This window comes from Microtus oregoni, unplaced genomic scaffold, assembly GCF_018167655.1.
Source record: "Microtus oregoni isolate MIOR12 unplaced genomic scaffold, Mior012 000036F_ref0000092, whole genome shotgun sequence".
NCBI lineage: Eukaryota > Metazoa > Chordata > Mammalia > Rodentia > Cricetidae > Microtus > Microtus oregoni.
In genome coordinates, this window is record NW_024543095.1 from 17,267,361 (window position 1) to 17,282,889 (window position 15,529).

Below are 15,529 nucleotides of genomic sequence, written 5' to 3' on the forward strand. Positions count from 1 at the left end.
AAGAAGGTCATAATGTTTCTGCTCAGTTTCAGGGACTTTCTGAATCTTTTGAATTGTTTGCTCCCTAGTTTAGCAAGCTTCCCTGCAGGATGGAACATTTTACCTCTGCTTAGAACATCCTGTATCGTGTGTGTGTGTGTGTGTGTGTGTGTGTGTGTGTGTGTGTGTGTGTGCGCGCGCGCGTGTGCGTGTGTTCACTGTGTAGCCTTGTCTTGTCAGAAGTTCACTGTGTAGCTATGTAGACCAGGCTGGCCTTGATAAAGGTCCACCTGCCTCAGCCTCCCAAATGAATGGGCAAATACACCTGGCTAACCATCCTGAATCTTAATGGGCTTCCCTTCCAGTTGGAAGGTTTCATCTCAGAGGAAAGTGATACGCTATGCATTGCCCCTGCCATGGAAGCTAAAATTTATTTTTTATTTACTTTTGTGATAGCCTTTAATATAGGAGCCACACTCTTGGCAAATGTTTCAGTGTATAATACAATATTGTGAGCAAGAGGAGCATGCTGTAGACAGACATCTAGGTCTTACTTGCTTTGAACCTTGGTACCGTTAACACCACCCTGATTCTGCTTCCTTCCATGCCCTAGAAACCACCATTTCTACTCTCTGCTTCTCTAAGTTTGACTGTTGATGAGTCCCTGCGTATGTGGTGTTATGGAGTCTGTGTTCTGTGACTGGCTTGTTTTGCTTAGCATGGTGTCTTTCATGCCTTTTATCCCAAATGGCAGGGTTTCCTTCTCTGTGTGATCCTGTAGACCCACCTTTATGCGTTGACCACATTTCTCCACAGCTGCCCAATCATCAGTGGACATTTAGTTGCGTCTCTGTCTTTGCTAATGCAGACAATGCTTACATTAAAACTGTGAGAGCAAACATAGCTTCAAACTTCTGATTTCCGTTCTCTGGGGTGTAGCCAAGGCTGGGGGTACTGGGTCATCCAGCAGCTCTTTTTTTTTTAAAGGTTTTAGGGGATTTCCTTACTGCTTCAGACAACACAATAGTGAGCTATCAGCTCAGGTCTAGAGGAAGCCTCTAGCTCAGTTCTAGCTGGATGTCTTACAGGTACACAATGTCTCCAGTAAGAGTCCTATCAACTCGTGCTGGTGAGCAGCCAAGAGAGAAAGCAGAGCCTCTGGTTTCCCTGACCAACAACTCATTAACTCTCCAATACTGGAAATTGTGTTTAATAACCCATAGTTTTCGGAGTAGCATTGTCCAGTTATGCATACTGTCCTCTCCCACCCCTAGTGTATATTTTTTAATTGATCTATAAAATAGTAGGTTTCACATGGCTTTTTCATACATCCTTCTTTCTGATTAACCCTTGGACCCTCATCCCTTGCCCCCATCCTCACACTTTACTCTCAACTGAAGCTTTTCCACCTAGCTTGCCCCTCCACTTTAGTGCAGCCCGTGATCTACCTCCCTCTTCCCGGAAGACATTCCCATTTGCAATGACATCTTTCTAGTTTCCTGATGACTACAGAAACTCCAAGTTGAACAGGGTCCCATTCTGTAGCCCAGGCTGGCCTTGAACTTACAGCCATCCTCTTGCCACCGACTCCTGGGTGGTGGGAATTTAGACCTGAGCCTCCACGGCCTGCTGTCTCCCCATACACTGGCATAAAATCCAACTTAAAAGGCAGGCAGATGTGTGCAGGAGATGAAGTAATAAAAATATTGAAGGAAGTGCTGTTCAGACAGGCCCCAGTGTGCACGAGTGACCCCTGGTTGCAGCTTGACCTGCACAGACGCCTTCCTTCCACTTACCTGCATGACTTTATAATGTCCCGTCAGTATCCATGGCCCCTGCCAGGGGTATCTGAAAATAAACGCAGCTGTCCTCGTTGGTTGCCACATTTCCCCTCTAAATCAGAGTGAACACAGTTCTGGACATTTGAATAAACTACCGGTCTTCTCTGCAGAAAGCTGAGAGGGGAGGCCCGCAGGGAGACTCTGCGAGAGTTCAGGCAGACTTCCTTGGAGAAAAGGGAACTTCTCATCTTTAGCTGAAAACTGAGTCTTTCAGGATGCAAACAACTGGCACACTTGCAAATACGATTGTGTCTTCGATGCTCTAGGAGCTGGTTTACTGCCTTAGCGGGTTCTGCGGTGAGGCTTAGGGAAGAAGTAAAGGGCTGCGCTCTGTCGTCGGTGGGTTTTGTTTTGTCAAAAAGAATCTCCATCCCATAATGCCAGGGTTGGGGTTAGGTTCTGTTGATCCGGTTTGTGACAAATATTCCTGCCACATAGATTGGATTTTTAGTTATTTACTTTCTTCTTATGAAAACTAGGGCATGCTCGGGGCTAGTGAGATGCCCCAGTGCACAAAGGAGCCTGGTGCCAAGTCTGATGCCATGCAATCTGTCCCCAGGACTCGCGTGGTAGGAGGAGGGAACCAACTCCTGATAGTCGTCCTCTGATCTCCTGTGTATACTGTGACTGTGCACACACACGTGTGTATGCACACTCATACATGCACATATGTACGCACCAAGAGATCTCTGCGTTAAATCACCAGGGGTGTTCCTGTGAGACCTGGTCAGCGGGCTAAGCGCCCTGCATGTGGCAGGGTAGGAAATGACAGGCTCATTTCATCAGGAGGAGCTGATGTCACTGGGAACATTTGGAAGCAATAGTCACCAGTTAGCAACGAATCCCAAGGAAGCTGAAGACCAGGGGGTACAACAGGCAGAACCTGTCTTCATCATCTGGAGCTGTGTTAGCTCTGCAGCCTCAGAGCTCAGGGCAGGCTCCCAGTGAGTGACGACCAGGCCACCTGGGTGCTGTGACTCACTCACACACACCTGGGCATTTGTTCCCCGGGACCACCTTCTCTCCTCTGCCTTCAGGGACCCAATTCGATGCTCTTCTCTCAGTGCTCTGAGCTTCAGAGGAGCACTCTGCTTCCATGGTGGTGTGCTCCCTCCCTCCCTCTCTCCCTTCTTTCCCCCTCCCTCCCTCCCTCATTCCTTCTGACCTTTGAAAAGGATCGATTGTTCTATTCTGAAGATGAGGGAGAAGGGAGACGTTAGATTTATTAGATAGCTATGACTCAGAGCCGGGCAGCAAGTCAATAGGGATTCCTAGCACCAGCTTTGCAGCCATGCCGTGTGCTCAACAGTGTGACCCCATTTATTGAGAGGTGCCTGCAGAGACTCGTGGCAAGAGATTGGACTCTTTTTTTAAACTACTTTATTATTTTATTTTATGTGCATTGGTGTGAGGGTGTCAGATTCCCTGGAACCTGAGTTGTAGACAGTTGTGAGCCACTGCGTGGCTTCTGGGAATTGAACCTGAGTCCTCTGGAAGAGCAGCCATTACTCTTACCCACTAAGTCATTTCTCCAGCCTCTGGATCTGATTCTGTCTTTCTAAGCTCACACCACCTAAAAGTTTGCTAAGGTTGAACATTAGACACTCTGATCCGCGTGACTCTCAAAATGTGTAGGTTGGGCCAAGGGGGCATGAAGAAATGGGATGGCTGGGAGAAGAGTCTGGAATGGGGTCGACTCTGAGGATGCAGGCAGACATGAGATGATGTACACAAATTCAGGCTTCATCCCCTTGGATGCGCACTCCTACCAGCTGAGCACTGAGCCCCCTCGGAACCCTCAGCCCCTCTGGCAGCAGAAAGGCTGCCTCCCACCCAGCCGACCCCTGCCCGAAGGCCAGTGTTAAGGTGCACTAACCCACGTGGTCTCCTTTCTGCTTGTGTCTTTCTGCAGCCCCTAAAGACAATGAAGAACGAGTGTTCAGGGAGCGCATGCGGCCGAGGAAGCGGCAAGGGGCTGTCAGGCGCAGGGTCCACCAGGTCAATGGCCACAAGTTCATGGCCACCTACCTTCGGCAGCCCACCTACTGCTCCCACTGCAGAGATTTCATCTGGTAAGTTCCTTTCTCCCGACAACCCCGGGTTCTAGCTTCTCCGTAGTGAGAAGGCAGGGATCAGGTGTGGGGTAGGAGAAGATGAACCTCAATCAATAGTGATGTTGTAAATGAGAGAGGTTTTCTCCTGGGCATGGTGGTGCATGGCTGTGATCCCATCACTTGGGAAGCAGTGAGTTCGAGGCCAGCCTGGTCTACATAGCTGTTTCAGGTCATTGAGAGCTACACAGTGTGGAGAGAGAGAGAGAGAGAGAGAGACAGAGAGAGAGAGACAGAGAGAGAGAGAGACAGAGAGAGAGAGAGAGAGAGAGAGAGAGACTGACTTTCCCATGAAAGCAAATAATGAACGAAGCAACGTTCTTGCGGACAGAAGCATTGTGTTTTCATTTGGAACAAAGGAGTGGTTTCTCTAGTAGAAGTCCAGGTGTGCTGTGTGTTAACATTCAGAGCTCTTTCTATAGTAATTGTGTTGTCTTTGTTTGGAGCTCTGATTTTAAAGTTTAAAAGACAGACCTCAATAAGGAAAGCCTTTTGCTCTCCCCGAGTCTCATCAGAGAGCGCGAAGCTGAGATCAGCCCTGGAGAATCTGATGGTGACAGTACAGGTTTTTCCTTAATAAAACAGCTGGCACGAGGGTGTGAGATTTAAATGTCACGCAGGAATGAGATGCTGATATTTTTTTACAAAAGTGTATTTTACTGTGCATATTTTAAAAAAGTAAAAAGAAGCAGACATTTCAGCATATTCTCCGAGCTCTTTGAAGCTGGAGCAGAAATCAGCGTACTGGAATCCAGTGAGGAGAGCCAATGAGGCCAAGTTTCCTGGTGAACATCTGAATTGGGCTTCTACGGGACCATTGGGTTCTAGAAGTCACTGAGGTTGGCTTGGCCACTTGAAGTGATGCAGCTTAGACAGCCTCAGCTGAAGCGGAAGCAGCGCTCTCCACAGTGCATCTTGCCAGCAGCCCTGACTCCGTGTCCCAGGCCTGCCATTCCTGTGTGGGTTATGAGATGAGTGGACGGTCTCACTGGCTGAATCTTCCTCTGGGCTTGTGGGGAACACCCCAATTTCTAGTTCCGGAGAATGGCCCAATGACCTGTGGCTCCTTCTTCTTGGCTGAGGACTGTAGGGCACTCTGGGATGTGTTTGTATAGTCAAGCAGAGGTATCTTCAGCAGCAGGCGTGAATTTTCAGGTACACTGAGGACAGGGACATGGGTTTGACTGTTTCCAAGCTAACTAGCCTTCACAAAACCCTGCTGTGGCTGTGGAAGGAACCTCCAATGACTAATTGAACCACTGAGTCCTCAGTCCTAACTGTAGACTGCCCATATTTCTTGACAAGCTTTGGGGTGCCCAGGATATATGCCAGTCAATGGCAAGCCTTATCCACCATCACAGAGCCTTCTGGGGGTGTGCCCTGGTGCTAGAAGTTGAGGAATGTCCTTTATATCCACGAGGAGGGGATGTTTTAATTGACTGACTTCTGTCCAGAGCAAGCAGGATCCCTTGTGGATTTCTAGAATACTGCTACCCCCACCGGTGTGAGTGTTTATACAAGAAACCAAATCCTGATATAGTAGGCCTTGTACCTGCTCCACAAGTGAGGCTGTCCCTGTGGCCTCCTGGAAGGCATGTCTAACTCTCCAAGTGGTAGTGAAGTCACACTGCTCAGCAGACACCACGGTACTCACTACAGCATGGATGGTGACCAGAACTGGGTGGCTTTGTGTGTTTATTTTTTGACCTAGTAAAATTCCATCTTCTTCCTTTCAGGGGTGTCATAGGAAAACAGGGGTACCAATGTCAAGGTAAGAGGCGTTTTATGAACTTGGCTTTTGGGACCTGTGGTTAGGTTAAGATGATAACCCCTTCTAGAAGGTTGGGTTATGTGTAGAGCCTGTGTACAATTCCGTTGTCCTCTCTCTCTAAGAAGTGTGACCCCTCAACTTCGTTACTACCTGGCCATCACTCCTACATACCTGTATGACACATGCCACAGAAGTACCTCCTGTCTGTACCACCCTAGCAAGTGCCCTTTGCCTAGCATTTTGGCTGCAGTAGCAGAAGGCAATAGTGTTTGTTTTTTTTTTTTCTGGTAGATGTAACATTTCAGTTAGAGGAGTCTTCTGTCTTCCTCGGGTCTGTGTGTTCTCCCTGTTCGCCCTCCTCCGGCTCTTGGAAGGCACTCTCTCACTGGCTTGTTAGTAACCCTGTATGATTCTTGATGATTCTCTTTGTGTGATCTCTGCTATGGAATCATTTTTAAGCACTTAGAGCCCACTCGAGGTGTTGATGATTCCATTTCTCTAGTTAATTGACTACAGATGCAAGGTCAAGTTGGTCTGGTGGGTGGAAATAAGATGTGGTCTATTCGAGACTTCCCTCTAGGGAGAACTGGGAGGCCATGCTGTCTCCCTTGAGAGTCTAACTTCAGACAGAACTTGGGGGTGGTTTTGTTAATGGTTGCTGTGGTTTGGGACAGTATGTGTGCAGTCACCTCCTTAACTACTTATGACCTATTACCTCCTTTTAACACTGCCCCGTGACCTTGTAGCTAGAGTTACAGGTCACATTTTGTAGACTTACTAAAGTCAATGGAAATTTTTAAGTTTTGTACATGGTGATCAGAAAGCAGATTTTTTTTTTAAGCCCAAGGACTCCTGTGTTATATGTTCCAGTCCTGACCCCAAATGAAAAGTCCTTGTGACATGGTCCTGAGTGGAAAATGAGGAGCAGTACAGAACCTTTAATAGAGAGGGCTCCGTGGAGAGCTGGGTGGTCGCTGACCTCGGCGGATGGCAGCAGGGAAGCTGAGCAGCGCCTGTCAACCATCGCCTGACAACCGTCGCTTTCCTCCTTCTGCGGGATGTTTAAGAAGCCCCAGAGTCCTGGTGCAGAGTGTTTGAAACACTGCATTAAAGGCTTAACAAGGGGATTAGATTAGGACATTGTCTGAAGGGGCCCAGCTCTGGTCATGTCTCCGCCGAGACCTGATTAAATCTCGGGTTGGAATCTCACTTCCTCACTCAGGGCTTTTTATGTTTTTCTCATCTGCAGTTTGCACTTGTGTCGTCCACAAGCGATGTCATGAGCTCATTATTACCAAGTGTGCTGGCCTAAAGAAACAGGAAACCCCTGACGAGGTAAATATTTACAACACTGGAATTCTGTGCTTTCTTCTGTACCAGCCTCTCCCTTCTCTGCCCCTGCTTTGCAAGGGAACCTCAGCACTCTGAGATCTTGCCGTTGTCTTCCTTGTATGGGGCAGGAATGAAAGGTGACCACCGCCTGCTGGCTTGAAGCACTGCCTCTTGAATGAACACAGCTCTAAGTTAGTTTTACCAGAGTGAACTAGGAGCCCAGAGCTGCAGACCGTGAGTGAAATGTGGAGATCCATAGATTTATTTATCCATTTATTTATTAATGTATTTTCAAGACAGGGTCTTACTGTGTAGCTCCGGCTGTCTGGGAACTCACTATATAGACTAGCCTGGTCTCTAACTCACAGAAATTGACCTGCCTCTGCCTCCAGAGTGCCGGGGTTAAAGGTGTGTGCCACGATGTCTGGCTTTGAGATGTGGAGTCTTGTTTCATTGCCCCACTGGAACCCTGAAATGGCACAGTGATGTGTCCACGTGCAGGTGATAAGCAAATCGGATCAGCACACAGCAGGAGCTATCCCCTAGTGAGATAGTCAGAAACAGAGAGGCGTGAGCAGCCCGAGGAGGGCTTAGAGAGACTAGATGACGTCACTGAGTACATACCCAGCCTGACTCAGAAGCACTTCAACATGTTATTTCACCCCATTGTAACTTTAAGGAGAGCTAGATATTACTGTCTTCGTCTTAGCACAGAGAGACAAGGAACAGCAGAGTGCCCACAAAATTTGCCCAGGACACATAGCTACAATGAGAAAGAGCCGTGTCCTGTATTAGAGTTTGAGCCTTGGCTCCCTGTCTCTCAAGCTTAGAAGTCGGTGTCAGACTGGCTTTAAGGGAAATCCCAGCACTACTGAGATGTGAAATTCCACAAGGGAGCCTGGTTTCCTCTAAGAATCAAGATAGTGGTACCACTGGTAGGCCAGAAGACCCTGCTGAGGGGAGCTGGCAGGCGGGATGTGAGAAGGAGGTGACGGTGCCTGGGCTGAATTTCAGAGGGAAGCTCTCAGTTCCAGCTGTAAAGACTACTGCACAATCATGGTACTGGATCCAGGCCCAGGAACCCTGGGAGTACTGGCCACTGGGGTTAAAGTGAAGGAAGCTTAGAACCTGAGTTCCCAGAAGTGACCTACACCGTCCTTCTGTCCACTTCCTGAAAGTGGTCAGGCAAATATGGAGCTTCGCATCTGAGACATTTCTCATCTTTGGGTCTCCTCTTGCTTTGTGCTTGTCTCTGAAAGCAGCCAGGCGTGAGGCTGAGGTCAAGCCACCTGTGCCCTGAGGGTAAACTGAGGCTCAATCTCCACAGCTGTTTACAAGGGCTTCTGTTGTCCTGGTTGAATGTGAAAACCAGTGCCTGGACTACAACTAAGTTGGTAGAGAGTTTGTCTAGCATGCAGAAGGCCCTAGGTTCAATCACCAGTACTAGAAACCAAGCGTGGTGGTACACACCTCTAATCCCAGCACTAGGAAGATGGAGGCAAGAGGACAAAGTTCAGGGCTATTCTTGGTTTCATAGCGAGTTCAAGGTCAGCCTGAGAGACATGTGACCCTGTCCCAAGGAAGGAAAAATAACATACCACCTGGCAGCTCGCTCTCCTGACTGCTGACCTAGGACGATAACCTACAGGACATTGTTACTGCCTTACTTTTACAAGATGATGGGGAGGGAGATAGGGCATTTACTGCTCCACTTCCTTCCTATGAACATTCCGTTGACTATTTACTGGGCACTTCCTTTGTGGCAGGCATTGTGCCCAGTCCAGTAGAAGCAAAGAGCTCATATGCCCAGACTTCGTGGTTCTCACAGGTATGATCACCTGGGAACCTCAGGTTTCTGAAGCTTTTCCTCACTTCCTGAAAGGGAACTGTCCCAAAAGACTCTGAGATTTGTACAGTAGCAAGATGAGATCGGAAACACACAGTTCCCACTTAATCTGGCCCCTGATGTTTCCTTCTGTCTTTGCTGGCAGATTTAGCAGTCATATCCCCAGTGATACATGCCCCTAAATGTGGCCTGCATCCCCGGAGACAAATGGCCAGGATCTCGAGTGGGGCAACTTAGTATGGTAGAGTGGATTGCCCATCCGGTTCTCCCCATCGCATTGGCAACTGAGTACCTCTCCGTTGGGTGTCTAGTCTTTGAGTCCGTTCCTCTGAGTCACTGTTTGCAGTGTAATGAATGCACTGCATCTGCACACACCACAGACACTTGCAGCCCCAAACGCTGCTTTCCCAGCATTTGGGAAACGTCTACTAAAAAGGGCGCCTACCTTAATAGCAAGTGTGAAGCCAGCTTGGGCCACATAGAAAGACTCCATCTCAAAGGAAAACTAATCAGCTCTGATGATGGGCTTCTTGGACATTCTCTTTGCCACCATGAGCACTCGGCCAGTCGTGTGTCTCATGTCTGACAGTCTGCATACCCCTTATTGTTGCAGGAAGCAAGAATACCCTGCCTTCGTGTCAACCCTCCTTTCATTTCCTTTAATCTTGCAATTCTCTCCCTGCCCTGTTCTTCCTCCTCTGCTTTCTCTGAGAGTTTTGCCCATGTGCACTCCACAGTAGGAGTGTATATATGTGTGCTGATGCCCACATGAATGTGTTCACTTGCATGTGTGCTGTCTTTGTGTTTGCTCCTCCTTAGGACTCTGGTATGATGATGTATCTCCCATTGTCTTCTCATTGTTCTCTAATACCTTGGAGTCTCTGGGATTTTCTTAAAAATATTTTTTTAAGATTTATTTTAGTTTATATATATGGTGCTCCATGCCAGAAGAGGACATCAGATCTCATTGTATATGACCGTGAGCCATCATTTGAATGCTGGGAATTGAACTCTGAACCTCTGGAAGAGCAACCAGTGATTGTAAACTCTGAGCCATCTCTCAAGCTGCCTGGAGTCTTTGTTGATCCCAACTGAAATTCATACATCTGTCTCCAACCCCATAAGGGCCTCCTGATCACGTGGGCCAAGCTTCTGTACCTTTCTACCTTAGTCTGTCATTCATATATTTATTAAATTATTCCTGGTGGGTTGGCTTCTCTTCTTATTACATGTCTACCATGTCTTCAGAACTATAGGACTTAAGCGGGCACAGTGACCTCATCCAACCTTAGGAGTCAGAAAGGAAGGCGCATGGTTGACACTTGACACTCTGATAAACCTAAGGTGGTGGGCACAACTGTTCTCGCGATACCTGGAGAATTTGTACTCTCATGGGATTCTAATGGATGCCCGTGTATGGAGGAGGTACAGTAGCATTCTGGTACCATGGGAGGACTGGCTTTTTCTGGGAGCTGAGTGACGAGGACCCCTGGTCACGGCTTCACACCCTAATCAGGGTCTGCACCCAGCATGCATTACTCCCGAGTTCTCCAAGGGGGCCTTTCTGTGCCACATTCAGCTGACAGTCAAAGACACACTGTACACACCCCTTCCCTGACCGTAGAGTCGTCGGCGTCTTCCTCTCATGGCTTCCTGCCCTGACTGGGAAGGGGCGGGTTCATGTGGCTGCTTCACCAGATGGCAAGGAGTAGCTCTCAAAGGTTCTGAGAAGACCCAGGAGAGTAGACTGCACCGGTTGGTGACTCGTGGCTCTGTGGAACCCTTCATGTCCCCATCTCTTCCCCTCCATTGTTCCACTGACCCTGCTCTCCTGTGACATCAGGTCAGAAACCCGAGGTCGCAGGAAATCGGAATGAGACCACACTAGAGGTTTGCTGGCGGAGCTCAGCCCATATCCCAGACACCTAAGTTTCTTCCTGCGTCCTCCCTGTCTGACCTGACCTTCACCTTTCAGTAACGAGCAAATAGCAGCAGAGCAGACACGAGCCTCGAGCTGTGAAGTTGGACATGTGGGGACAGGGCCTGCTTTGCATCTGTTGGATTTGTGGGCATCTTTCTGACTCCCACACTGCTTTTGTTTTCTTGTCAGTGACGCTGAGGAAGCAGGAGCCCACCCCAAGCTGTGGTAGTAGAGTTTAAGGCAATGGTGCCCACCAGTGGCTGTCACTCTGTTAACTGTCTTCATCTTCCATACTGTGTTGCTGTCCCATGCTACTCTATAGGCTCCTCAGTCCCCTCGTCAGCTGCTGGGAGCTTCTCTCCTCCCAGCTAGACCTCTGTGCACAACCAGAGCTGAACGCACACAGTGATGTCTTGTGAGTGACTTCGGTGTAAGGTGGTCACTGCTAACTGTGTGCTACGGTTGTGCAGAAGCCTAATGTCATGGAGGGGCATGCGTGGGAAGCAGTCTCCTCTCGTCTGTGAATTAGGATGACTATGAAAGGGAAAGCTGGGCTGGAGGAGAAGTTCTCTTCAGGGGCCTGCAATGACGTGTGCCTTCGGAGGATGGGATTCTCTAACAATCCATCCAGGAATCCAGGGAGCAATCAGCTTCCTAGAGGAGCTGGATGCTGATGCCGTGTCTTCCTGGGTGCTGATACTCTGTCTTCCTGTCCCGCAGGTGGGCTCCCAGCGGTTCAGTGTCAACATGCCCCACAAGTTCGGGATCCACAACTACAAGGTCCCCACGTTCTGTGACCACTGTGGCTCCCTGCTCTGGGGCCTCTTGCGGCAGGGCTTGCAGTGTAAAGGTGAGTCTCAATCTCCTGACCCCTCATCCCAATACCAATGCCCCTCTCCTCTCTCCTTTTGTAAAAGCATTCTGTCCGTATAGCATGACTTTCTAAAGTGGGTTTCAGATTTGCCTATAGCATTAACCCTTGATAAGCCATCGTCCCCTGACTGGGTACCTTTGAAGACCTCTCTTTGAAGAGAGTGCCCATGAGTGTGGAGGAAACCTGGCAAGGAAGATGCAGCTGAGCCTTGTCAAGTGGCTCATAATTCGGGAAAACAAAACGAAGATTTAAAGCAAAGAGGCAGTGGGCCAGAATGGAGGATGTATTTTTAGGGTTGGATTACTGAAGGAATAGGTATGAGTTGGTGGTTGTCTCTCTCCAGCCTTGGTTCCAAGCTGACTCTTGGAGAAAATCATGCTAGGGCATTGTCACCTAAGATGTCTTACTGATAGATGTCCACAGGACCATGGCAGAAACTGAGGCTCATACGTGAAGTGTTCTGTACATAGCCCACAGCTTATTACCAGAAGTGGGGCTTGACCCTTGCATCTCGGATTCCTTCTCTGTTCTATGCCACCTGCCAACTGTTCCATAGAGCATGCTGGGTGGTCCCAGTGATAACTCGTGAGTGTGAGAAGTGGGGCCATAGTCAAGGAACCTGAATAAAGGGTCCAGTTCTGTATGGTCCACTGTGCCCACAATGTTAAACAACCACAAATAAGCAAGATGTTTTCCTGGAGAGTATTTTTAAATAGGTTTTATTTTTTGTCATGATTATATTAATAAATAATAACCACTTTTAAAGTATAGTATAAAGAAATAAACAAGATATGGACACCGATCACTGAAGGGATTTTTACTGACACTATGGACATTGTAAATCATGGTTGCAGCAGAAAGATATTAAAGGACTAATTCATGTCTAGTGTGACTAGAACAGGGAGAATGATGGAACAGTCTTTAGAATGGGAGTGTGGGAGGAACATCAGGGTTGGAACAAAATGATAAATTTGACCTGGGGATAGGAGGTCCCTGAGGAGCATTCCCCTGGAACATGGAGCCATCTCTTTGCTGGCCATTCTTTTTGAGCCCAGTAAGTGAGAAGGGGCTGGCTTCGCATTTCCAATGATCAGTAGAGTAGCAATAGAGATGTTACCCTCTGGTAAGGACCTCATGTGAAGAAAGAAGACTTAAGGATGCCCTTATGGCCAGGGGTGGTAGATTCTAGCATAATCCTGCAAAGGCAACAGGAAAGAAGGACCATATTGGGGAGGGGAGCGAGGATTGGAGGGAGGTACACACCCCACACACACTAGGAGAAAGCAAGGAGAATGAAAATGAATGCCCTTAAGATTCTATCTAAGGAGACCAGCCTGGTCTACAAGAGCTAGTTCCAGGACAGGCTCCAAAACCACATAGAAACCTTGTCTCGAAAAATCAAAAAAAAAAAAAAAAAAAGATTCTATCTAAGGTAAGACATGAAACATGGGCTCCTAATGAGAAGGCCCTTGGCAACACAGGAGGGACACTGGAATGCATCTCAAGTGCACTAGGCCAGAGTGAGGATGGAGAGGCAGTGTTTTCAGAATATCTTACGACAGGGAGAAGGTGATCATTGAGAGTCTGAGGAGACAATTCATATACCAGGCCCCATGGAGCCTGGTGTAGTTCAGATTTTCTTTGGACCACCAGCCAGCTCCCAAATAAAGAAACAGAAACTTATGAATTATAAAAGTTTGGTCTTTAGGCTTAGGCTTGTCCCACTGGCTCTTATAACTTAATATAACCTGTTTCATCTATACTTTGCCCCAGGGTTTTGTACCTTCATTCTGTATGACCTGCTTTTCTGCTTCCTCCATGTCTGTCTGTATGTCTGGCCCCTGGTATCGCCCTCCTCTCTCTCTCTCTCTCTCTCTCTCTCTCTCTCTCTCTCTCTCTCCCTCCCTCCCTCCCTCACCTTCTATCTCTGTTGAGCCTTAGATTCCTCCTCCTACGTATTCTCTCTGCCCAGAAGTTCCCACTATACCTTCTGCCTAGCTATTGGCCAGTTAGCTTTTTTATTAGGCCAATCAGGTGCCTTGAGCAGGCAAGGTAAGCAAATACAACACATCTTTCCATAGTTAAGCTAATTATCCACATCTGCCTGGTCCTGCTTCATGCCCTCGTCATGGCTTTGCCCTGCTTTCCTGCTCAGCAGGCTCCCCAGGTTTGCACCACTGTAGGCGTGCTGGTGGGCCATCCTAGGCTAGAGCTCACCTCCTCTGCTACCTGTGGCCCATCTGCGGCTCTGTGGACTCAGCTTTGGTGCCACTTCTACTCCTGGAATGGGTCCTAGTGTTTTCAGTAAAACAGGTTTCTTCAGAACTCGAGTCTAAACAGACAGACCCTTGTCATTGCCCAGGTCATCCTGTGCCTTTAACTTGAAATGACCTGAGCCACATGAGTGCAAGCACTGCACATTTGCTCTTCCAGTTTAGGGTGAGGGGAGAGTACAGTTATATCTCGCATCACTTAGTGGCTGCGATTTGGCTAAGAATGTTATGAAGCGGCCATGTTGCTGTTGTGCAGACATCACTGAACAGACTAGCAGACGGCAGTGGTTGTGATGAGCCTATGTGATGTCACCTCCCAGGACCCCCGTTGCCTATGCTGTGTGTGGTCAAACATGAAGGGAATGCTATACCCTATGTAACTCTGCTGCTGTTGAATGATAAAGAAGCAGAGAACTGACTTTTGCATAGTGAACCCCAGGGTTTACAGCCAGAAACCTGCCAGGGGCTGCCCTCTGGCCTTTGGGTTGTCCTTTCTCTGTCTTTACCACAGAGGGACGGGGTTCACACAATTACTGGGCAGTTGGGCCCCTCAAGTGAGGACAGGAAAATGCCGGCTCTAAGCAGGCAGATGGAAGGGCCCATTCATTTCATCACCTGCCATTCCAGACTGAGCAGAGTCTGGGGCCCTTGGCTCTCACTCCTGCTCCGCAGAGCCCAGCAACCATTAGCAGCAGCCTAGAAATTGGCTTCCAAGGATCAGGTTACTACTCGTGTATAACCTGCTGTGGGCCACTTAAACCCGTCCATTCCCCATTTTCCCTCAGCCTGAGCACCCCCACTTCAGCATAGCCACCCCTGAAGTCAGAAGACACCAAGAAACAGTTTGGTGGTGAAGCCATATCTCCTTCATGGGCTGCAGTCTGGCCTGCAGGGCTCTGTGAAGGCCCTGTGCTTCATCATGCCTTCCAGAGTCCTCTCACTACATCATAGCTGTGTACCGAGGCACTAGGAATGTGTGCTTTGGGAAGGCCTAGCTTGGAGATTCTCACCGGGCCCCAGCCTCTCTCTGAGATCCATCTTATTTTGTCTCCCCTTCTCCCAGTCCGGAAGCTTAAGACTGAACCCAAGGCCTTGCCCTTGCTAAGCAAGCGCTTGCTCTACCACTGAACTAAATTTTAGTAACTGTTCACCTGGATTAAGACTCATGGTGTCTGCAGGGGGCAATAGAGAGTAACAGAATTCTAGGGAAGCTATGGTTTGTAGAGACTATGTTGGGCTAAGGGTTGAGAGAAGTTCTCATGGTCCTGGTTTGGTTACTGCCTGCTTGGAGGACCATATGCAGGTCACCATCTGCCCTTCTGCCTTTTGAATGTAACAGAAAGAGTAAATGGAGCCACATGCTTCAGAGGACGGCTCTGCAGAGCCAAGCAGGCAGACAGATCATCCCTCCTCCTCCTCTTTCTCCTGCCCCTCTCCCTTTTCTCCCTCCTCCTCCACCTTTTCTGAGACAAGGTCTCAGTAGTTGCTCCGTCTAGCCTGGGACTTGCAATCCTCCTGCCTCAGCTCTTGAGTGGTAGGCATGTGCCACCATGCCCTCCTCTGCTTTCCTTTTATACAAAA

At 48.6% G+C, this 15,529-nt stretch overlaps 1 protein-coding gene across 2 annotated transcripts in view; it reads left to right on the plus strand.

Moving 5' to 3' along the window:
* Prkce (protein kinase C epsilon) overlaps positions 1-15,529 on the plus strand; it is a 525,963-nt gene that overhangs the window by 320,069 nt on the left and 190,365 nt on the right. For both annotated transcript variants that reach the window (XM_041630988.1, XM_041630989.1), the window contains exons 3-6: positions 3,733-3,892; positions 5,668-5,702; positions 6,952-7,037; positions 11,522-11,651. In XM_041630988.1, coding sequence (XP_041486922.1) covers positions 3,733-3,892; positions 5,668-5,702; positions 6,952-7,037; positions 11,522-11,651 — 411 coding nt within the window. The remainder of the gene's footprint in view (positions 1-3,732; positions 3,893-5,667; positions 5,703-6,951; positions 7,038-11,521; positions 11,652-15,529) is intronic.